The following is a 26,110-nucleotide window of genomic DNA, read 5'->3' on the forward strand; positions in this document are numbered from 1 at the left end:
AAACTGGTCCCAAATTGAGTTTCTATAGCATTCTCTCTCTGCAGTGCACCTTGTGTGCCACTCATTATGCAGTGGCAGCAGAACAAACAACAACAGCAAGAGTTACTGGCTGTCATGGCATAATAATTTAGCTCTATATATAACAAAAGTGAAGTTAAATAATTACATCAACATGTCTAATAGTAGAAATACCAATTATAATCTTTTGAATAAATATTTGTAGACGTAGAGGTGGGGGAAGAAGAGATGGATGTAGTTTTGGTGGTGGTCGTTGTGGTGCTCGCAGTGCTGGTGATGAATCTGAAAGTTAAATTAATTAAAAGTGGTGCTGTTGGTGGTGATGATCCCACTACTAGTACTCAAAGTCATCATAACAGCAAGTATAAGCGAAAGGACAATTATGACTCTGTCAATGAATCACATTCACAACAATCTCACTGCAGAAGGACCACTTCCCTGCTCCCCCTCTGTCAAGTAGACAATGAACTTCTAGTTAAAAGAAATATAAAAAAGAAACTGAAAGAGTAAGTTCAAGTCAGCCTGCTATATCCCTCTAGTACTTCTGAAACAACTAAAATGGGTAATGTGTGGAAGCATAATTTTGAGAATGTTAATAAAACTGTCACTTCTACTGGAAAACAAAAAGTCTTACCATCAACACTGATACCAACGCCAGCTTCTGCTGTGCCGGTTACTGCTACCAGTGCCATCAAATAGCCACTATTAAGTCATTTAAAAAAAGCTTATACTTCTTTTCACAGTCCAAAAAAGCAATTAGTGCGAACAAGTTGTAACTTTGATATTACTAGAATCTAACTGTTAAAATAGTCAGATGTTGAAGAGCGGGAGTCATACATTTAATCACAGGGACCTGTTGCGTTTGTGGAGCAGGGAGGCTGTACTTGATGATTCATTTGTTCAAATATCACTTGTTATGAATGAGGATCCTGCTGATGATGAGGATAGTGCTGATGCTGTTAAAGACTGATTTAAGTGCCACTGGTTGTGGTGGTGGTGGTGGTGGTGGTGGTGGTGGTGGTGGTGGTGGTGGTGGTGGTGGTGGTGGTGGTGGTGGTGGTGGTGGTGAAAAAAAGTGAAAATATTGTGATTGTTCTTCATGATTGTGAAAATACAGATTCAATCAAGTAAAGAGATCAATACAAGTGGTAATAATAATAATATAACAACAACCCTGTTTATTCATGATTTAATAAACAGAAGCCATTATCATCATCAACAACATCCGTACATTGATGTTTTCTTCCTCCTCATCAGCATCAAGAACGACACGCTCTGTTACACAGACATCATCATCACTACAACAATTGACCGATCATGGTTTTGGTTGTTGTGATGATCAGGGTCAACCGCCCAGGGCCAACACCACCTGCACCATAGCATAGATGACCATGATTACATTCACAAGTTCATCCACAAACACCAGTAATGTCAACAACAACAGGAGTCATTATGTGGTGTTATTTTAAACTCTCACAGGATCATGTTACAGCTAGATGTTGCTTATGTAGAACAGTTGTGAAAAGGGGTAAGCTGGGTACCCATCTCAGCACCTCTTCTTTAGGAGCTCACATGTCCCACCACCACCACACAAAGTGTCAGGTAACCTTAAACAGCCAGTATAAGACAAAGGGAGGTTGCAGCAATAAGATAACACAGTGTAATGTCACAGATGGCGATGGAGACAATACAGTAGGTCACCGGTGTTAGTAGACTCAGTAACACACACTCCCAACACAATCAATATTATCTCATGATGACAATGCATTTGATGATGTCGATTTAGATCATTTTGATGTAACAGGGATGATGATAATCAATAGCAGTGATGAGGATTATGAGGATCATGATGGCGTGGGTGGTAGACATGGTCTTCTGCGCAGCATCAGTTTACAAAGCAGACATGATGATGTTAGTGCTAATACACTTACTGTAGTACTAGTACAAGCAACCTGATATGCAGCACACCACCATTTGGAAAGTGTTGAAAAGGGGAAAAAATTCCACCACACACATGAAAGAGCTTTGGTGCTGAATGGCAAATTTAGCTAAATTGCATTGAATCTGAGGGCTTCAGAGAGCTTATTCATAGTGTGAGCCATGTTGGACCATCCCAAGCAGATCTTATTTCTCTAACAAGGCGCTCCCAGAACTGTACAGCAAAGTTGTTGCATCGGTGGTTGACACCCTTGCACAGTCAGAGGGAAGTAGGGTACACCTCACTACTGACGTGGAGTAGTGGTCATGGAGGCTGTGGCTACCTGAATGCCCATTGGGTGTGTTTTAGTATTGTCAACCCACAAAAGGTGGTGGAAGGAAAGCAAACACGTCTGTAGCTGCAAGACTTTCTGAAGATTTGCTACTTTATGTACTGTATGCAGAGTTTTGAAGAAAAGGTACACACAGCTTCTAATGTGTTAGCAAAAATAAAGAATGTCATACAGCACTGACTAATTCCTAGGGCACTAGAGTTGGGTTTGTGTTGGGGATAACAGTTCCAACTTGGTTACAGCACTGAAAAAAGGCAACATGACACACATTCCTTGTTTTGCACATATATTCCATTTAATAGTCATTAGTTTCCTAGTGTCCGAAAATATGTGCTCACTTTAGTTGATCGTACACACAGCTCACACTGTCCTGCCTAATCTGCAAGAGCTAAAGCAAACCAACCTGCCTCAGTACCAGCTAAAAATGGAGGTGACGACACACTGGAATTCCACCTTGAGGCTTGAGCGCCTCCATGAAAAGTTGACGTCGGTCAATGATTTTGTCTGTTATTTATTTGATTACCACATGTATTACTACTGTGAAGCGCTATGTACATTAATGGCGCTATATAAATAAAGACAAATAATACAATACCATGGCTGTAGGCAGCTGGATGATGACTTTCTGCAGCCTAGACAGTAGCACATGATACCTCTATATATGATACCTAGCTGTGCAGGCTGCTGAAACACTTTGAGAAAGCTATCGTTTTGGTGTAGACATGTGCAGAGGTATAACCAGGGAGACGTATGTGAGGGGAAAAAACATTGGCTTTTATTTAGCCCGCGGCTTTAAACATTACAGCTTTATGTCAGCATGCAAAACAAAAACAGGCCTATCCCTTTGTAAGGGCTAGGCTTGTTCCCAGTCCCTATATGCAGGGCTATGAGGCTAGGCTTCTTACCAACCTCTGACTCCAAAGTCCAAAGAGGTACCTGTAAGCAGGGTTTTTTTAGATCAGTCGCCCGGTCTAGGTTGGTGTTTCCTTGGGGGTGGGAGGGGGGGCACTCTCTGGCAGGTTTTAGGGTCTGCTGTACCCTGGAATAGAGGGTCTAGTTCCCTGGGATCTCTCTCTGGCAGCACAGTCCTTCTGTGCTAGAGAGATCTGTTCCTTCTGGGCTAGAGAAACCCAGGCAGTTTGTGCAGCACACCTTTAAACCGGCTTGATGAGGCTGTTGAGACTGGCTAATTGATTTTGGCTGCAATTAACCAGCTTCTTGCTGGACTCATCAGCTACAGACAGGCTCTAGGTGTGCTGACTTTTTTAAACTGGGGTAAGGCCCTGTCACACTTCCTTAAGGGGGTGCAAGATTTATACCCTGCCCCTTGCATCCAGATAAGGAACAAATGCTTGCTATCAGAAATTATACATATTGCTAATGGTACACAGCAGGCATGTTTATTCTCGTTCTTCCTGTTCGCTATCTCCATTGAGTCTCTGGCGGCCTCTCTTAGAAAGGACCCAAATGTATCAGGTATGGTATACCCATGGGGAAAATAGACACAAATTATCACTCTTTGCCGACGATATCTTGATGACCATACTGCTTTCTTCCTTCCTAACCGTTTCCAGGCAATAGCTAAATACGGTACAAAAAAGTGATATAAAAAAAGGCGCTCCTACAACTTAATCGATGATACAAAGTACTTGTGCAAATATTATTACAGTGAATGATTTTAATTATATATATTGTGATTAAACAAATAAAGCTGTAACTCCCTGCTCAAACCCTTTGGTAGGGACTGTTTCTATGGGTCCCAGAAAGGCTGAAGTGTTCTTCAGATTCCAGGGGAGCATGGGATATAATCAGCCAAGAGAAGAAAAAAACATCTAAGTGCAGGTGTTTTGACAAATGTGATAAGCGGTTTGTCTTGGCTCATATGTTGTGCCTACTTACAATGTGACCAATAGTAATGCGCAATTCCAAAACTGTTGTCAGTACATATGTTCAGAAGAGATGTACCTCAAAGTAGAAGGAACAATGGAACATAGCACAGATCAGTAGAAAAATAACTTTATATCAGTAAAAATATAAGAATCGCACTCACTCTGTACGGTAAATAAAAGCAGTTCACAACATTAAGGACAACGTGAGTGACCAATCTGCTCACCGCCACCGATCCCCTGTGACGCCCATGTTGTAGATCGTCTCCCTCAGCTGTGGGAGTTTCTCCCGGTATCTCCGTGAGCCCCGTGAGCTCCGTCACATCACGTCCTGCTCGTCTGGCGTCACTTTCGGTTCTCGGCTTTCTGGCTCAAACGCCTCTGTGAGTGCTCCTACACCTCAAAACACTCCCACTCAACGCGTTTCGCCCGCAGGATTGGCTTCGGCAGGAGTGTCATGTCCCCCCACACAATCCTATCTTATATAGGGGCATCTATAAAAATGTACTTGTATATAAAAAAGGCAATTTTTAAGTGTTAGATGTTTAAGAACAAAATATGAGTAAATATATGAATAGAGGAATGTATATACAGTATATAGTATAACTTTTTAAGTGATCAATCCATAAGTCCAACATTATAGAACACAAGAGTTTAAAATTAAAACACATAACTGAGTTGAAGTACCAATTAGCATTTTGTACACCTGTTTATCAAGGAAGACTGGTAACATTTATACATCATTGAAAGAGGGGCAGTTTCTGCAATGAAATTAACCTATTTTACTAGATACAATATCCCTTCTATAGAAAAAAAAAAAAAATATATATATATATATATGATATGATTATATATATATATATACATATATATATATATATATATATATATATATATATATATATATATATATATATATATATTTTCCCCCTATAGAATGGTTATTGAAGGATTACAAATAAACACAATCCGTGGAATAGGTTTACGGTAAACCTGCCAGGGGGGTTATTTTAAATGGTGCATAACCGAGCCATATTGGAGGATTTTAACGAATCCGTGTGGATTAAAGTTGGAACAATCCATTTGCGGATTTGAACCCATGGAACGGATTTTGAATGGAAAGCCCGGGAAACGGATTTGGACTGGTTCACCCATCTCTACTTAGATGTACCATTACATGTAAATGGAATTTATTAATTACAATGAATCCCTATAAAATTCATGTGTCGGTCTGGAGCATATCGAGAATATTGTAACATATTGAACACTAGGGGCCTCATGCAGTAAGCGTCGATTATGTGAAATCGGCAATCTTACCGATTAGTCATGTTATTGGCGTTTTTTCCTCTCCGTATGCAGTAAGTGCCGAATACATTCAAAATCAACCCGAAAACAAATCCGCCCACTCTCACGATGATTAGCCGATCACACACAGGTGTATCGGCGTGCGTGGCGGGGTGCTGTTAGGTTGCCCAATCACAAATCTTGCTGAATCAGGCGAAACAAGCATGTTTTGGATTGCGCGCCATATTTAAAGGCAACGTGTACTGCTATTCATTCTCTGTGTTGTTGGGAGTGAGAGAGAGAGAGAGACGCACAGAGCTGGCTGTTTGAACATTTGCATATTGACTGAGAGACTTGTTGTGTATTGGGTGAGCTTTGTCCATTGTTGTTTTGTTTACATCTTTGTCTTGTTTTATATGTGGAAGTGTTTCGTGTGATTGGCTGTACATTTATTGTCTGTTTTTTGTGAGTGCTGGAAGTATGCCCGCAAAGCGTGGGAAGAGTGATGCTGGTGGGAGTGGGAGTGCTACTCGTGCGAGTACGCGTCGGAGTGAACGTACTGTTCAGGGGAGTGATGTTGCTGAGAGTGAGAGTGGTGTTGCAGGGAGTGGGAGTGCTGGTGCTGCGAGTGGTGTTGCTGGGAGTGGGAGTGCTGTTGCTGGGAGTGGGAGTGCTGTTGCTGGGAGTGGGAGTGCTGTTGCTGGGAGTGGGAGTGCTGTTGCTGGGAGTGGGAGTGCTGTTGCTGGGAGTGGGAGTGCTGTTGCTGGGAGTGGGAGTGCTGTTGCTGGGAGTGGGAGTGCTGGTGCTGGGAGTGGGAGTGCTGTTGCTGGGAGTGGGAGTGCTGGTGCTGGGAGTGCTGGTGCTAGGAGTGTGAGTGCTGGTGCTAGGAGTGGGAGTGCTGGTGCTGGGAGTGCTGCTGGTGGCGCAGTTGCTGATGGGGTGGATGGTGGTGGCGTGCTTGCTGGTGGGCAGCTTTTGGAGGCTCTTCCATTGGAAGAAGGAGAGTCCAGTCAGCACCAGCCAAGCTCTGACCCTAAACCTGCTCGGAAGAAACGTGTGGAGAAGCCACGTAATCCTCGCTTCAATGACCAGGAAAATACAGCTCTTGTCACTGGCATTCTGGAGCACTATGACAGTATCTATGGACATTTACTAGGTAAGTGTACATTTACATTTATTATTCAAATACATGTGATCCTAGGTCATCTGAGTTTTGTTCATATGCAAATATGGCTTCACAATATCTTTCTATGTTAATTAGTCTGGAAACACAGCTTTTTATCATGCCTTACAAGGACAACTAAACACAGGCGGTCAATTTGCCATAACTGCATACAATATGAATGCAACCTTGCTTACATGTATAGGTTTAGTAGTGAATGCTCATGTGCTTCACATATTACACATAAAACAGCATGTTTGCTATCTCTTGGAACAGCTAGCAGTGTAGGAAACTGGTGCTTATATTATTATTAATTTACCTCATATATTTTATATGTTTTTCAAGGGCGGACAAGTTCAGCAAGCAGAAAAGAAATGTGGGACACAATAGTCATTGGTATCAATGCGTGTGGTAATCATGTGAGGGACAAGCGGAATTGTCACAAGAGATTTGATGATATTAGGTCCAAATTGAAAAAGAAAATACAACACCAACGCGTGCATGCTACTGGCACTGGAGGTGGGCCCACACCACAACGTCTCATATTAAGTCCATTGGAGGAGCTGCTTCGGGCAAAATTACTTCCCGTCGTCGTGGAAGGCTTACCTGGTGACCGTGATATAGGAATTTACCCCTCACAATTTCCACCAGGTGAGAAATATTACTGTACTAGGCGTGTCGTTGCTTACAGTTATTTTGCATAGTTACACTGCTTTTTATACTGTCTTCACAATATAAGCATACCTGCATCTATATATGTATATGTCTGATTCTGTATATATATATATCTCAAAATAGACATATATGTTGTAGTCCTACTAAAAGCAGTAACTAATATAGCACGTGCCATTGCGTGCTCATTTACATGTGAATTCCCAAAATGCATTGCTGCAGTGGAAGCAATTGATGGTGGGCGAAGATGGGGAACAACAGGGTAGTACACATGTGTAACACATGTTAATGAGAAATTATTACTAGCTACAGGTACAGAACAGAAATATGTAGAATATTATTGTGTATTTTATTTATTTTACTCCGACAAACATGACATTACTGCCTATTTTAAGCATGCATCAAATATATTGCATGCAACGGCCTACAAACATCACTTGCACTAACACATCTATAGTTGTTAATGAAAAGGTCCATTTTTGCTTTAAGTCATATACAGACAGCATAATGAGGCACACGTATCATATTTTATGTCATTGTTTTCATAACTTAAAAACTGCACACGACTATTTAGCTCATCTACCATTGTGTTAAAGCAGCTGCAATTAATATCTCATCACAGCATACACTTCAACAGAGGGGGTGGGGTTCAGCACACACACTAATTACAGCCTCATTTTAGGGGCAACTTAGTTCACACCATTTTAACCTGTTTCAAGTAATTGAAAGGTGTGGCTGATTAGGCTTTTTGGGGAAGGGAATACCGTTCTTACAACCTGACTAGCACAACTGAAGTTAATCACACTCATTTGAAAGCTTCACTTTAGCTACTAAATGCCCCAACAACTCATTACTTATCAAACCGTACGTCACACATTAGTTCACTCATATCTATAGTTGAACTACTATCAACGACACATTATCACACACTGCATGTGTTGTCTTGTTTAGTCACAGCCACATTCATGTGTGCCACATCTTATATTAATGTACCACACATATCCTCTACCAAAAACAACACTTTTTGCAATATGACCACCTTCATGATAACCATTGTGAATGGTCATCTCATGATAGTTATGTACATTATGATACTGATATCACTACACAACATATGATTTTTATGTACAAATTTAATGTATTTTTCCTCACGCATTACTGCAGAACCATAGTATGTTGTATGTTAGGGAACTCAAAACTTCTAAGTACACAGGCATGTACATTGTTATTACAACTATTTATGTTCACTTTCACACACACATTTTGGGTTAAGGAAATGATGCTGTTAGGTACTCATAAATACAGAACATACAATAACTGTTTGTTCAATATTTACACATGTAAATGTAAAACTTATGTTATTGTTATATATAGTTGCCCCTGAAGGACATGTGTCACCTGAGACTGAACAAGTGTCTTCACCTGGGTCAGCCAGCTCAACACACCTAGAAGGTGAGTGTATCAGTTGGTGGCCATATAATATGTGCTCTTCTATATGTTATGTTGTCATGTTCATTATTTGTTTTGCACATCTTCTTTAAATAGGATTACTTAGTGTCAGTGAAAATGAAGTGTAAGGCAACTTGTATTGTGTTAGTGATGTTAACTATCATGTAGGAGTTGTGAGTTTACAGCAAGTTTTCATTCACTCATATTTCATACTGAGTCCAAACATTATTCTTAAGTCAAGGTAGTTTTTAATGTGAGGTTATAAAACGTATGGAAACATGTTAGTTGTTACTTATGACACAGTACAATTACATAGTAACACAGCAGAGATTAACATGACATTTAATAATTTGTACATTTATTTGTAGAACATGATGAAGAGGATTATGATGATGATGATGATGACGCCACCGCCATAGACACACAAATAGAAGCAAGTGACCATGAAGACGTTCCAATTGAAACTGTTTTACCGGCAAATCGTCCAGCAAATACGACATACGATGCAATTGTAGCTTCTGAGGGAAAAATTGTGGAAGCAGAAAATCGTCGCCATTCTGACTTCATGACAGTGCTGGAAAGGATGATTGCACTGCAGGAAGAAACAGTTTCACAATTGGCACATCTCCACAGAGTCTTCATTGAAGTGCCGAAACAGTTGCAAAAAATCAACACCTCATTCGAAGCATTAGTTGTTCAGCAAACACAAGCTAATTACTGGAGAATGACTAATGTACCACAAATCAACACCTCCCAGCCAGGATCTGTTCATGCAGGTCAGTTTTCACCACATTCATCTGATATTCATTCACCAGGCCCAAATGTTACCGGTCAAGTAGCAGACATTGCTGTGCAGGTTCCTGATGACATCCTACCGCTGCCATCTGTACAAATTCAGCAGCAGACACCTACAAAGGAGCCCACAAAAACAAAACACAAGCAGTTACTACTGACCAGTTTTTGGTCAAAAACAACAAAAGACACACATGAAACAGACCAACCATCACTTGTGCAGTGTCTACCAACTTGCTCACATGTGTCAGTGGGCACAAGCCCTGTCCGTGAACAGTCACTACCCAAAAGCCCTGTAGGTGAGTCACTGGCCAAAAGCCCTGTAGGTGAATCGCTGCCCAAAAGCCCTGTAGGTGAATCACTGCCCAAAAGCCCTGTAGGTGAATCACTGCCCAAAAGCCCTGTAGGTGAATCACTGCCCAAAAGCCCTGTAGGTGAGTCACTGGCCACAAGCCCCGTAGGTGAACAGTCACTGCCCAAAAGCCCTGTAGGTGAGTCACTGGCCACAAGCCCTGCCCGTGAAGTGCCAGAGGCCAGTCAAAGTGGCTCTGTTGTGCCTAAAGTTGGTGGCAAAAGAAAAAGGAAAATTCAAGAGACAACAAGCAGGCCTGTTACTCGCTCGCAAAAGGAACAAAAAAAATAAATGTTATAATTCACTACATATGTCTTTGGCCTTGTTTTGTTGACTTCAGATTATCTAATTACTATTGTATGTATGCTGAAGACTGTGTTGTTTCCAAACTTTCAAGTATGTTCTTGTACACGTGAAGTTTTGGAAATGTTAACACTCCTAATTAATGAATAGTGTTATAAATATTTATGTTTTAATCGTCTGTTCAGTAATGGTCCACCAGGAGCCAGTTGCTAAGTTTAGAGAAGCTGCCATTGACTTAGCAGCAAAACATTGCATTTGGGTGTGTTAATTGATGTAATCATTGCATGTGCATATTATTTTCATGCAATTATAAAAGCACCTATTTAACTGCAAACATCTTTCTTGTACGTGTACAGCAGGATTTTGTGTTAAATATTACTTACCTTTGCTGGCCATTGTAATGTTGTCCTTTAATCATTTATGTGTTCTTGTTTCAAGAACATCTCTGAATTGATACTAATATATATGTAGTATGTATTGATATATGCACACACACACACACAGACACACACTGTGTGTGTGTGTGTGTGTGTGTATATATAGTGCTATCTAAACTGGTATAGATGTATTTACAAAAAACATACACTTCATGCTTCCTTGTGAAAACACAGTATTTTAATAATACAGGCCTAATGTTTGACAACTATACTAAGTGTGAGCCTCTAACATTATTGGGCGCAAACAAATGTTTGTTACTTAATTCACTCATGTTTATCACCATTTAAATAGGTTTCATACAAGGCCTACTTACTGCCATCAATATGTTGTGTGTACTCCAGCAATATTTAAAAAAAAAAAAAATAATAATATTTTTTTATATATAATATATAATATATATATATATACATATACACATACACATACACATACACATACACATACACATACACATACACATACACACAATATACATATAGTACAATATACACTTTATATATATATATATATATATTTATGAGATAGATATATTTATATATATATATAGATACACACGTATTTAAACTCATGCAGACAGGGACTTAACCAGACTTTCAAATACACACAGAAATGTATGTGGGAAAATAACATTTCATTTTGCAGGTGTGTGTATTTACTGATATGGCTGTCTAAGCACTATTTTCACACAGTGCTCTTTGTTATTTTGCAAGAAAACTCAATGTTACTGAATGAAAAGTGTACTAATGTTTTCAAAAACGAGATAAAAAAAGGATACATGTTTGTCCCACATGCGGCTATCACTAACCACAAATGTTCAAGCAATTATAACTAGAAATCCAATTGGCGTTTGAAATAAGGAGTTACAGTTTATACTTTTGTTGACCTTGAAAAGGAAACACAGCAATTTGTTAGCCACTGAGCAGTTTCATTTTGATGAGCAAAGAACAGATACCTGCACACATCTTTTGTGCTACTCTGCAATGGCTGATGAATTGGTGACAATTATGAATCCGAATTTAGGTTATAAATACATGATTTCAGAAGCTATTTTATCAACTTGCGGACATCAAGCAAGCACACGCCAAATATATGATTTGATTCGAGCAAAATATCCTTATTACCAAAACCGTCGGCATGCGCGCAATTTTAATTCATCAATAAGATTCACTTTATCAACAAATGACTTTTTTGAACGTGTGCAGGATAAGCTAGAACACAACTATGGTTTCTGGAAGATTGCCAAAGAAAAACATTTCACCGTGAAAGAAGGCACATATATTGTGGTTAAAGGCATATTTATTCCTAATGCCAATAGCAATGGATCCGCTACTACTGTTCCGTGTGAATCGATAGCTGCTGCAATATCTGCACCCTCCATTCCTGAAACCCACATTGTACATGAACATAACTACTATGATTCTGTACCAAGCCTTTCAGCTGAAAATGCATTGGAATGGGTACCCGAAGAAATGAACATACCTCCCGACCAATTGTTTGAAGAAAGCAGTGGCGATTCCTATGAGCGCTTCATGGAGGAGATGTGTTTCATACTGGATTCAGCGTTTGGGTCAAGCGTGGATGAAAATGCCTTGCATTTCTGGAGTGACCAGTTGCAGGCAGACGAAGAGTTAATTCTAGAAGAATGGTAAATATAACAATCGTTATGCGTTGACTCTGCGTTTACATTTTTTTTTTTGGTCTAACCACCATTTTCCCTTTCAATGCGTGGATACAGCGTAACATAGCAGACTGCATAACATGTAGCGATCACAAACAAATTGTTTCCGAATACAATATAGTAGAACCTGAAAGAGTAGTACACATTGCTGACGGAATAAATATACGTACTTTCCTATCACTTTAAACATATTAGCAACATTTTACCATAACTCTAACACATACCTGTTTTGTTATCATGCTACATCTACAACATTTAAAAGCGGGTCCACCACGTATGACGTGGGACCATTGTCATGGCCCAAGGCGTCCTTAAAAAGGATTACGGATGTAAGTCCCGCCCCCAAGCGACGTGCGCGCCTCAAAGCCTATTGGCTGTCATGTTTTGTTATAGTAACGGTAACTGCAGTGTGTCATACAGTGGGGGCGTACACTGGGCGTTAGCCGAATGTTAATTGAGTGGGAGGAGTGTTAGCGTGCGTTTCACGCTGGTTTAACATGACGTCACACGTATTGCATTTGCGCATTGTGTTATCGGCCGTCCTTTCTGTCCAAACACGTCTGTTTAAAAAGAATACAGATGTACTCGTTTAGAACGAATGTAGTTTCGTATTCATTGTATTTGAAATAAAGATTGTATGTTTAATCATATTTTCAACCTGTATTGAACACACAACGTACGCTTTGTTTTGCACATGCGCAAACAGTTAGTGCAGCCAAGCCTGAAGTGCGTGCGCACACTAAGATTTTTTCAGTATACAGGCAACGTTCACATCATATACATAGTTATGCCTGCTACAAATTTAAAGAAACATTACATACTGATGTACACTTGTACTTCTAAAATATAAGTGAGTGACGTGTGTATGTACACAATCATATAGAGCTGTGTAACGCGTTGTCACGGATACATATATAGTAAGGTGCCATCTTTGACCATCATGTGTTTGCTGTATTTCAGAGATGTCGGGGAAGATACAATCGGATCAATGTATGATTTCAGAAGAGTCTACCTTTATATGAGATGATTGTGAGGAGGAGCCACCGACTACTATACTACATATGGAACTAATTTTATATTGCTTGCAGCGCTTATTAACAAACAATTAAAAATGTGATACACTTATGCCTATATTGCATAAGCACTTAATTAACATAATGATGTTGCAAAATAGTGCCTCATGAATTTTTATTGAGTGTTCTTTAATGACTACTATCATTTTATGGCATGGTGTGTTTTATATATAACAACCATTCCCACTCTGCTAACACATTTGTGTATTCTATTGTGTAATGGAACGTATGACTGTCGAAACTATGTAACAATAATAATAAGAATAATAATAATAATTATAATATGAGCATGTTCATGTATAGCGCTGCTAGTTGTACACAGCGCTTTACAGACACATTTTTCAGGCTCAGGTCCCTGGCCCGTGGAACTTACAATTTATTTTTGGCCGCCTGAGGCACAGGGAGATAAAGTGATTTGGCCAAGATCACAAGGAGCCGACACCGGGAATTGAACCAGACTCCCCTGCTTCAAACTCTCAGTGCCAGTGTGTGTCTTTACTCACTGAGCCACTCCTTCTCCCAATGTAAAGGACACTTACAACCAACTAGCCCTTTATTGTTAAAAATCTCTTGTTACATGGGTATGTTGATAAAATGGTTTGGGACTGTAGCAATTAATGTTATTGGCCAGATGTTGTGGTCCCCTACAATGCATGATGTTCTGAATATGACATCAACATCATGTAATGAAGTACGTTTCTGTGTATATTTCATTAACCTAACTAACTATAGTTTACTGTGTTTATTAAACTTTCTAAAAATACATCGTATAGTCAATATGATGATATAAGCTACCATAATAAAGCTGGTGTTATCATTTGTCGGTGTTATACATGGATCCTACACAAATTGATACAGACACAAACAGTTGTCTTAAAAAGTGTGTCTATGCTAATGTGCACGTGATTGACGTTACAATTGTGAGAATACTTGATAATTATCATCATGATAATGATGAAGTGACGTGAATTATATTGCAAAAATATTACCAACATTGTCATATAGGTAAATTAGAAATGCTAAATGACAGTAACATTTGCAACAAAATAGTGTTTTCTGTTCACAGTTTTACACTTGGTACATGTAGGACACATCCACACACGTGTGACTTATACATACACATGTCACAAATTTAAATTCATGTTGACTATTAATTCCTAGCATTAAAAAACACCTACATTGCTAAATATAAGATGTAGTACGCATTGTTGTGATTACAGGCATTCATGCATGGAGTGTTATGATCAGTCAATTTCATCCGTGATGAATGAGCTCCCGTAAGTAAACAAATAAGTACAGTTATCCCCTTTTCTCCAAACAGCTCTATATTACATGAATGGAATTTATAAGGAAACATACATAAAATGTGATAAAATGTGAGTAATCATTTTCTAATACAATGCACATGAAAGCTCAAGAGTAGCTAAATGCATATACATGATACAGAAAGTACATGTATGTTACATTTGTCTTTAAACCAATATGTTGTGTTTTTACTTCAAATAATTATAGGAAGATTGAGGTAGGCACATCTTATGAGAGATGTCAGCAAATATACATACCATGATCAGTCATACTGGAGATATACCTATAATGCAAAGGAACAATATATAAATTGCAAACATTGACATGCCATCTTCAGTACCGTAAACAACACAGCAAAGTGTGTATTTGGTGTTAAATGTGCAACACCATGTATATTTAATCACATTCAAAATGTAAATCAGCCTGGTGTACACATCATATGGATGTACATGTTACACTGCACCAATAACATTGTATGTAAGCATACTACAAGCATGAATGAGTATGGGCATAATATGTGTATTGTCTTAGCATAAGGAACAAAACAATGCTAAAATATTAGTGCTTTGTTACCCCAGTTGTATTCACATACACACAACTAAAGTACAATTGAAGAGGGATTATATAACCTGTGCAACAATAACATACCGGTGCCACATCCCTTTGTGCACACAGCAGAGAAAAGAAAGGTGTGCAACCCATATTCATCTGTGTCCTAACAGAAGGTTATATAAAAAAACATTAATGTTAATATAACATAATAAAACTATAAAAGTAGAACTTGGAACATATCTGTTTTTACTTACAAGAAAAAAATGAATTGATGAGATTCTGGCGTGTCTGGCCACCACTGGCTGTTTGTTCATTTTCAGCAGCTACATGGGTGGGATGCTCGTCTACCAAAGGCTCAGCTAGGTCTGATTGTACATTGTGCCTGAGTGCAACATTGTGCAAAATGCAACAGGCAAGGATAATATCAGACACTTTTTGAGGCTTGTATAGAAGAGCCCCACCAGTTCTGTCCAGACACCTAAATCTGGTCTTGAGTAGGCCAAATGTCCTCTCTATAACAGATCTTGTAGATATATGGGCTGCATTGTACCTCTCCTCTGCTTCAGTTTGAGGGTTTAGCACCGGAGTCAAGAGCCACGGCCTAATTCCGTATCCTGAGTCACCTATAATGAATGGAGCACACATAAGCTGACATTAGTGATCAAATTGTACAATGCCAACATTCCTAAATAAAAATGTGTTTTGTGTTATAACATGTAAATGTGTACTCACCCAGCAGCCAACCATGTTCAAAATGTCCCTCTTCGAACGCATGGAAGACTGAAGAGTTCCTCAGGATAGAGGAATCGTGACTGGAACCAGGGAATTTGGGTACCACATGCATTATCCTCATCGTCGCATCACATACCACCTGTACATTGAGTGAATGGTAGTGCTTACGATTGCGGTACACATGCTCACTCTGACTAGGTGCAATCAAAGCAACATGTGTGCAATCGATTGCACCCAGCACACATGGTATCCCTGCTATATTATAAAAGCCAGTCCTGACTTCCAGCCACTCTGTCGCCTCTGTAGGAAAATGAATATAATTCCTAGCGCGTCTATTGAGTGCATAGAGAAACTGGGTCAAGGCCCGCGAGAATGTAGATTGCGAGACCCCGCCCACTATACCCACAGTTGTCTGGTATGACGCGGAAGCAAGATAATGTAATGAGCACAGCATTTTAACAAGCCCAGGGACTGCACGACCTCTGGCTGTGAAAAAATCTAAATCTCCCCTTATCTCCTGATAAAGAGATAAGATTGCTGCTGAACTCAAACGATAGCGACTTACAATCTCCTCCTCACTCATCCCATCTAATAGGGTTCTCTCCCTGTACAGACGCGGACGAGGCACAACTTGTCTCCTCTGTCTTCTCCTCTGATCTCCTGTCCCTCTCCCTGTCCCTCGGCCTGTCCCTCTCCCTGTCCCTGTCGTATCCGCGTCACTGTCCCTGTCACTGTCCCTCGGTGTGTCCCTCCCTTGCCCTAAGTCATTCTCTTCATCAGCAAGCATGTCATAGAAAAGAATGTTCCTCCGTCTCCTAAACAATCTCAACATTTTGAAATGAGTAGCTGTGAATGAGCAGGTAATGGGCGTCCTTTAAATAGGTATGTGATGATGTCAGGTGACATAGTAAAATGCAAGGTGTTACATTAACATAATAAAGTACTTGTGTGGCAAGCTGTGTGCAGTTGTTGTGTGTATTCTGCAGGGAATGATGATATTTGCCAATGATGTGACGTGATGCTTTGTACAAACATTGCTTGCAAATAAATAGTTGCATGTGCAATGCATGTAAAACTTGTGAACGCAAGAGTCAGTCATGTAATGAGACAAAAAGGCTGAGATTGATGTGGGAAAAGTTTTGTGTAACATGTGTAATTAGCCATGTTATTGTGACATGTTGCCAACAATGAATAGTCGTGTGCATATGCATGCATTTCTGTAATGAGGATAGTTGCTATAGAATGAGTTTACAAGGTGTCCCAATGATGAATTACTGTACATGTGTGTATAAGTTAGGTTGAAGTGCTTGTAATGCAACGGTTATAATGTAAACATGCAATGTGATTGCGCGTCCAATAAGTGACGTCATGAAAATAGGGAGGACCAAACCTAGATGTAAACATGAGAATTTAGATGTACATGAACGTTTAAAGATGCGTGACACATTACAAGCATTGTGTAATGTAAAGGAACATGAATATACTGTGTATGTGTGACATGTGTGACATGTGTAACATCATGTAAACAATTGTCGATCAATTCAGTAAAATGTGTGCTATGATGTGAGGTTCTCCTTTAAGAGTTGAGTATAGTATTTTCCCTTGCCACATCATCACATGATGAGTAATGTGACCCGCAAATGCTGCAAACATGTAAAAGTATAATGTTATGCAAATAATACACGTCAGCTGTGACACAATGCAGGGAATGCCCCCACACTGTAATGCAAATCCCCTTTGTATTGTGAGCAATGAAACGTAAACAGTACTATACTGTTATACGTCCCCGCTCCATTGACTCCATTGATGTACAGAAGATTTTTTTTTTCTAAGTGCCGTTCCGGCAGCCTTAGCGATTGTTCTCCCGTCCAAACTGCCAACTTTAGTTGGCGGGAGAAATCGGCCATAACATCTCAATTTCGTAGTGCCGATCAGCCCCGATAAGCTGATTTTTTTTTGTTGAATCCAGCCGATTTAAAAAAGTGGCGATCAGTGGCGAAAACAGGCTTATCGGCAGCCGTCTGGCCATAACAAAATAATCGGCTCCGAAACCTGGCGAAATCAAGCACTTATCGGCGCTTACTGAATCTCAAACCCAATTTTGGCTATAAAATGGTGATAATTCCCTTATCAACGCTTACTGCATGAGGCCCTAGGTCACCTATTCAATATAAAGCCACCTCTAGTGCTGGAGAGAATTTCAGCTCCATCCAAATGAAGGGGGTTAAAATCTTCTCCAGCATGAATACGGCTTCTCTGGGAATTGAATAAGTAACTATGAGTTCCCAAAGGTAGAGGAATGCAAGTAAAATGTTATGAGACTGCATTGTGTAAGTGTTTTGTCAGTTGAAAAGCTACCGTATAATCTTCCCTGTTTGTGTGACAAGTGTACTTCACATTTAATTGCACGATAAACATCGGTGTGATGATGACTCATCCCAGACAAAAACATAATGAGAACGTAAATATAAGAACCTTAAGTACTGTTCAGAATCCGCCTTAGAACTAGTTTAGTATTTAATTTTTAATGTATTTTCATATAACAATATCTCCATTTGATATAGCCATTTATTAAATTATGTTTAAAAACCTGTTACCTGCTTCAATAAGCGCTGTTTATGTTGCCGAATATTCCTTTGTTGAAAAGGAGAAAAGAAAACCGTTGGTCACAGTAAACACTATAAAGATACATAATAATAATAATGGCCTGTTTCATTGTCGGTGGGGAAGTTGGCGCTTTTATTCCAGTCTGGAAAAGAAAAGTTACCATGCTTACAAATATAAAGGCTCATAAAATGAAATATGGTGGCATGAAACTGAAAAGGCAAAACTGAAAACTGAGTAGGCAGCCGGGCATTAATGCAAAAAGTAGAAAATTGCCCTACAAACTGACATTTTGGTCCAAAGGTAGGACCTTTATCAAGGCAAACATACATAACTATTTATACACTCACTTAAAAACTCAGTGACACATGAGCCTCTGCAGGTCATGTGACGTTACCAAGTGGAATCACTTCCTGCAGTTAGTAGAGTTTTAATTATTGTAAAATCAAGTATTTCAATTCAGCATGTGTCTGGGACTCTGGCAGTGAATATTTTTTTCCCTGTTCTGTTACACCGTAGCCATTTTTGCGCATATCCGTTATGTAGCACCAAAATTAGTGCATATACCTGTAGTAGATCTCTCCCTCCTGGCTTTCTGTAAAAGGCAGTCCACTTCCACTTCCTGGTTAACAGTTTAATGTTCCTTGTGGAGCCCACCTGAGATACCTGTGAGATACGCTAATAGCTAAATTAGCTACATGTGTAAGCAGTGAGCAGCTCAAAAGTAGGACATGACAATAATACTCCATATCAGCTGGTTTTGTCAGTCTCGCCCATCTCTACTGCCAACAAGGAAACAATTGTAGGTCTTGAGCACAGGCACATGGGTAAGAAACAAGTACAGAATTAGACAACTTTACACAAACATTGAAAAATAGCACTGAGCAGAGGTCACCCCAGGTATCAGTAAAGGAGACATGAAAAATTATTTTTGTCATGATTCACTCTGTTCACAATTGTTTTAAAAAGTTATTTACCTATCGTAAAGTAAAGAAAATAAAACTTCTATAGGAGGAGGAACAAATGATTCTGCAGATCATTCTTTAACCGGTTCCAGGGCTGCACAGATGAGCTTACAATCTATGTATTTCGTGCCTGAGGCACAGGGACAGGGCCGGCGTGATGGTGGTGCATCGGTGCCACTTAGGGCCGCCAACAGAAATTATGGGGCCCAGGACAAATGAAAGGAGCAGGTGTCCACCCCCCAACCCATAGCGCAACTACAATGTAAAAAAAAAAATTTGCGCGCAACTTTTACGTAACCCCCCAATATGTATAAAAATACACCCCTACCCCCTAGACATATAAAACATATACCCCCAAACCCCCAATACATATAAAAATATACCCCTACACACCCCCCTCCCCCAATACATATAAAAAATACACCCCCAATACAAATAAAAATCAGACTTACCTTGTGGATGGTCTCAGGTCAGGCCCAGTGGCTGCGGGGTGGCCAGTAGCTGCTGGGTGGGGGGGTGGGTCGGTGGCTGTGGGAGGGTCGGTGGCTGCGGGATGGGCGGTGGGTCGGTGGCTTAGGGAGGGCCAGTAGGCGGGTTGCTGCTACTGGGGGGGCCATTGCTGCGGGAGGGCCATTGGCTGTGAAGGGAGTGCCGTTGCTATGGGGAGGGGGGTGTTAGGCCGATGGTTGGGGGGTGGGGGGGAAAGCAGCTAGGGTTGCCAGGTGGCGTGTCCAAAAATACTGGACACAATGCTAAAATATGCGAGACCCACCCAATACATATAAAAATATAGCCATAGCCCCTCCCCAATACATATTAAAAATACCCACACGTCCTCCCAAAACATATAAAAATAACCCCCCAATACATATAAAAATACCCCCACCTCCCCAATACATATAAAAAGTACCCGACCCCCCCAATAAATTTAAAAAAAATATACCCCAACCCCACAGTACATATAAAAATATACCCCGAACTCCACCAAATACATATAAAAAATATACCCCAACCCCCCCCCCCACCAATGCATATACAAATATACCCCAACCCCCTCAATACATATATCAAATAAACCCCCAATACATATAAAAATCAGACTTAACTTGGGGATGGTCTCAGGTAAGGCCCGGTGGCTGCGAGGGCTGGGGGGGGGGGTGCGGTCTGCCGGTGGCTGCAGAGGGACGGTTGTTGCGGGGTGCGGTGGTGCTATGGGAGGGTGGGGTGGCCGGTGGCTGCGGGGGGGGTAGCGGTGCTACGGGGGGTGGCGGTGCTGCGAGTGGCGTGGCTGGTGGTGCTGCAGGGGGCGTGGCTGGTGGTGCTTCTGGGGGCATGGCTGGCTATGCTGCGGGGGGGCAGTGACTGCGGGGGGGCCGATGGCAGGTCACAGCAGTGGCTGCTGGCCCCGCCCTGCTGCAGGCAACTGTCTGTCCCACGCTAACACGCACGTGCCAGGCCTCCATTTCACGCCGGGAGCTTAGCTTAGCTGGTGGTGCCGTCAGAGAGACTTGCCTTTTTTTTTACATTTATTATTATTAACGGGCCCGGCCAGGCTGGGGGCCCGGTCGGCCTGGCCCCTGACTCACGGAGCCCGGGATGCCAACCCAGGCAGACCCTCCCTGTTGGCGGGCCTGGTGCCACTGCACCAGACCCTGCAGTTACAGAGGCTCTTCCCCACAACAATTAAAATGATTGCCAGGGGAAAGCGCAGGGCCTCTGCAGCGAACTTACTTTCTCCTTCGCCATCTAATCCTGCAGGGTCCCTCACCATGGCGCCGCAACGTCAAATGGCATTGCGTTACCATGACAACAGAACATCATGTGATGTCGTGATGCCTAGTGGTGTCACGTTGCTATGACAACCGGACACCCTGTGGCGCTGCGTTACCATGACAACGTGACACTGCATTGCGTCACGGCCGTCCCATTGACATGGCGACACAATGTCATTTGTCGTTGCAGTGTCATGATGAGGACCCGGCAGGAACAGATGGCGAAGGAGAAGGGCTCCACACCACATGTCCTGCACAGAGCCCCGCAATATTCCTAGCCGGCCCTGCACAGGGAAATAAAGTGACTTGCCCAAGGTGACAAGGAGTTGACACCAGGATTTTAAATGGGCTCTACTGCTTCAAACACAGTGTCATTGTTTACAGTCAGAGTCTTTACTCTCTGAGCCGCTCCTTCAGCTCCTAGGTATAATGTGTCACATTACTCCTCCCTAACTCCTCCTACGGACACGTCCCCAGTCATGACCTAATGTACATAGAGCAAATGTGGAGTAAAAATACCGTAATACATTGAAGCAACATGAAAATACCTCTACCAAATTACTTTTAAAAAGAGATATTAATAGTCAAAGTGGTTGAAAACAGGGCATGGACAATCAGTGCCTACCTGTTCTCTTTAATATGTAAGGAATTTATGTGACAAATGCTCTAGCACAGCAGTGCGCAAACTGGGGGCGGGAGATTATTCTGGGGGGACGCGGGCGGTTGCAGAGGTCCCGCGCTCTTCTCCAAGGCATTTAAATTAATTGCTGGGGGATCGCGTGTGGCCTCTGCAACAATAAAAATTACCGGGATTCAGACGCTGTGACGCATCTCCATGGCAACGGGGCATCAAATGACGCCACGGGGTCATGTGACATCACAGGTGTCAAATGACGCCGAGGGTCACGTGACCTGACAACACATGACCCCAAAGCGTCATTTGATGCAGCTGGAAGGTAGGAGGGCAGGGTCCTCCTAACCTTACCCCATAGTATACGAGGGAAGGTTATGTACGCTACGTTATACCTGCTGGGGATGACCTATTTTGAGATCCTGCAGGCGGTACCGCGGCAGAGCATCAGGGCTGGGATGCTGTTTTTTTTTAAAGCCATACGGTTGTTTTAGTATTTCTTACAAAAGGGGCGCGAGCTCCGGAGCAGGCCAGACAGGGGGCGCAGCAGTAAAAGTTTGCGCCCCTCTGCTCTAGCATCCCTAATCTACAGTACTTGAACACTACGTGTATGCGAAAAAGGATTAGAAAGGCAATACCTTGTCTGCTACTATATCATACAGTGGGTTAAATATACAGAAACATAATGATTGATAGCCACCTGTAAGTTTTTCATTATTGACTTCATAAATCTTGCACCCACAAACCAAATCTCTACACATCATAAACATCATAAACATAATATTAAGTGACACATAGAAGTTCAATATGCCTACACCTACTGCAACAAAATCAATACAGAACAAGAAGAATTAAAAGAAACCAACACATTGGTGAGTAACATTATTTCCCATGAAGGCCAGTTATTTGTCTTGCTTCTAGCAACACCACACCTGCACAGGTTGCAGCGACCGGGTTTTATAGAAGATGACAGATCTGAATAAACAATTAGGCAACAGTAACTGATCAAGTTACTCATTTCCCTAGAACCTACAACAGTTACTTTTATAAACCACTTCCAGCAGTATATGACAATATATGACACACGTCCGTGCTGCTGAAAAAAAGTCTTATATTGACAGACAAGCACACCCTTCTCCCATTTTTTTTATATGGAGAGACGTTTGCCATCTAGTGGCGACTTTCATGAACTGCTTGGTGAATGCATTTCTACTCAAGGGCAAGGCATATCAAAATTATGGTGAAATCCACAGAGCTCTGCAATTGACGAGGCGTTAACATCTCATTAAGTTTTAGCAGGTATCTTCAAAGCTCACTAATGCAGTGTTAAGTGCTGTTTTCAGCCCTAACAGGCCTTGCATTAACTGTAATGGATGTTAATGCTAATGTTATGCAAAAGAGTTGTTCCTTCTAACAACACATATCCATAGAGCTCCGTTATATTGAATGCACGGATTTAACTATGAGAGAGAGCGAGAGAGTGAAATCACTACAAGCTTGAAGCTTCCCAATACAGAATCAGTAATCAGGCTCGAAATGTGTGTTTTTTCTGATTCTGAAGGTGGTATGGGCCTGGGGGGCAGGGAGAACCACAACAGAGGGGGGAGAGTGTGCCCACCTTGAGCCTCAGAGGATGGAGAGGGACTGCTAGAGGCCAGTAGAGGGACTTGCCAGAGGGGGCCTCTCTTCCAAGGGCCTCCAGCAGGCCCCCTCTTACAGACACCCTTCAGCGGAGCCACTCTGACAGATGCCTCTGCAGATCTGGCACTACATCTTTGGGTCGCCAGACCCTTGACTCCCCGGGTCTGGGACAGCAATCCCCCACCTGTCGGAGATCCTGGGTGGGCCCCTGGTGGTAGTGGGCCCTGGGCAACGGCCCCTTTTGTCCATTGCATAAAGGAACCTTGAGTGTGCTAATTTGCATGTCATTGCCCATAATCATTGAATTTTGCAGTAGAATCCTGGTTTGCGATTTAACCACTGTATGACATGTGACTATAGAGTAAAGAAGAACATGTTTGTGGAAGATATGCTGATACACTCAGATTTCTTTGTCTTTGCTCTTCTAGGAAATAAAGAGGTCTATTTAAAATGAATGATAAACCAGAGATTTCAGTAATCTATTCTATATCTAATAAATTAATCAGGTATTTTGTCCCTATTTCACCCTGCTTGTGTTAGTGAGTCATTCGGGGAACGGTTGTTTGTAGAGTTGGGGAGGAATTATGCTAGTGCCTGATCGGCACTATCACAGTTTAATGAATAACCCTCATAATGTACTGAAGATGTATCAACTTCCGTGTCAAGAAGGATAGTTTTCTCCCCTCTTATCAGTGTCAATAAAATTTGCCAAGTCTGAACTGGATCAACAGACACCGTGTACCACTAAAACTGGAGCAAACAAGGAACTTCATATGCTTTTTATCAAGCTGATTATGAAACTATTAGACTAACTCGTTACTCTTGGAAGCATAGTATGCATTAACCCTTTCAGTGCCCTAATGATGTATAGGGTACATCAATAAAAGTGCCACCCCAGGGGCCCTTCTGAAGTATACCGTTATACCATTACTCAAAAACAGCAAGCTTGACCCTACCTGTCTTTCTAACTATTGTCCTGTCTCCCTCCTGCCCTTTGCCTCTAAACTCCTTGAACATCTTGTATTTTCTCGCTTGCTCCATTTTCAAAACACCTACTCTCTCCTAGACTCTCTAAAATCTGGCTTCCACACTGCTCACTCCACTGAAACAGCCCTCACTAAAATAACTAATGACCTCCATGCTGCCAAAGACAGAGGTCATTACACTCTGCTCATATTACTTGACCTCTCTGCAACGTTTGATACTGTGGACCTTCACATTCTCCATACTCTTGGTATTCGTTACAAAGCTTTATCCTGAATCTCCTCTTACCTCTCCCATCATACTTTCAGTGTCTCTTTTGCTAACACCTCCTCTATCGATCTCTCTGTGGGGGTACCCCAGGGCTCTGTCTTGGGACCTCTTCTCTTTTCTCTTTACACACTCTCTCTAGGTGACCTAAACACATCTCTTGGGTTCAAATATCACCTCTATGCTGATGACACACAAATTTACTTTTCAACCCCTGACCTTACAACTGCTGTACAGACTAAAGTTTCTGAATGTCTCTCTGCTATATCATCCTGGATGGCCCTCCGCCGACAAACTTAACATGGCAAAAACCGAGCTCCTCATACTTCCTCCCAAACCTGGCTCTACTACCTCCTTCCAAATTACTGTTGGAAGTACTATCATCTTGTGTTCTGCTCAAAGATGTCTTCTCTCTACCCCTTTTGTATCTAAAGCCCTCTACCGCCTTAAACCTTTCTCACTGAATGCTCCACACCCTTGGAATGCCATTCCTCTCAATATCCTACAAGCACCCTCTCTATCAACCTTTAAGACCCAACTCAAAACACACCTACTTAAGGAAGCATATGAGTGGCTCTATGAGTGATAGTTTTACACCGCATACATAAACCTTGGCCCCTTGCAGACGCACTTATCAGAATGCCCTCATACTGTCTCTGTATGTCCTTCCTACCAACCATTACATTGTAAGTTCTTCGGAGCAGGGATTCCTTTTCCTAAATGTTACCTTTATGTCTGAAGCATTTCTCCCCTTTATGAGTTATTTATATTATTTGTTATCTATATGATTGTCACGTGTAATACTGCTGTGAAGTGCTGTGTACATTAATGGCGCTATATAAATCACTGAAGTGAATGCTGCACATCTAGAAAAATTATTTAAATTATACAATTACCGGTGCTCCCGTGGTTGAACGAAAGCCTGTTTCCAGTCCTAGATCAGTAGCAGAAGGAACACAGGGCACAACAGATTTTTTTAATTCTAAACTCATCAGCCGAAGGTGCAACCGCCCAAACACCAGGGAGATCTTTTTTAGACAAAGGAAGAGGACAGACATCAAGGACCAAAGACGCAAAATAAGGAGGGGGGGCCGAAGGTCACAGAACACCTCCAGTTCTACGTCCGCAAACAAACATCTGTAAGCACAATTTGATTATTAATTTGTCTTCTCATCAATTAACAGAAATTGACATTTGTGTGTTATCTAAAGGTCCCTCCTTTGTTCCCACAACAAGGCCTAATCCCTTTGATTTAGAGGTGGAGCTGTTTAAATTTGAAA

General features: G+C 41.4%; 1 protein-coding gene across 1 annotated transcript; it reads left to right on the forward strand.

Annotated features, from left to right (window-relative positions):
- Positions 1-246: 246 nt before the first annotated feature.
- Positions 247-24,391, forward strand: LOC142494636 (uncharacterized). Its single transcript, XM_075599068.1, has 5 exons — positions 247-524; positions 2,140-2,225; positions 8,667-8,744; positions 9,110-9,913; positions 24,273-24,391. The coding sequence occupies exons 1-5, from the start codon at positions 247-249 to the stop codon at positions 24,389-24,391; spliced, it is 1,365 nt and encodes a 454-aa protein (XP_075455183.1).
- The last annotated feature ends 1,719 nt before the right edge of the window (positions 24,392-26,110 follow it).

This window comes from Ascaphus truei, chromosome 5 (assembly GCF_040206685.1).
Source record: "Ascaphus truei isolate aAscTru1 chromosome 5, aAscTru1.hap1, whole genome shotgun sequence".
Classification (NCBI taxonomy): Eukaryota; Metazoa; Chordata; class Amphibia; order Anura; family Ascaphidae; genus Ascaphus; species Ascaphus truei.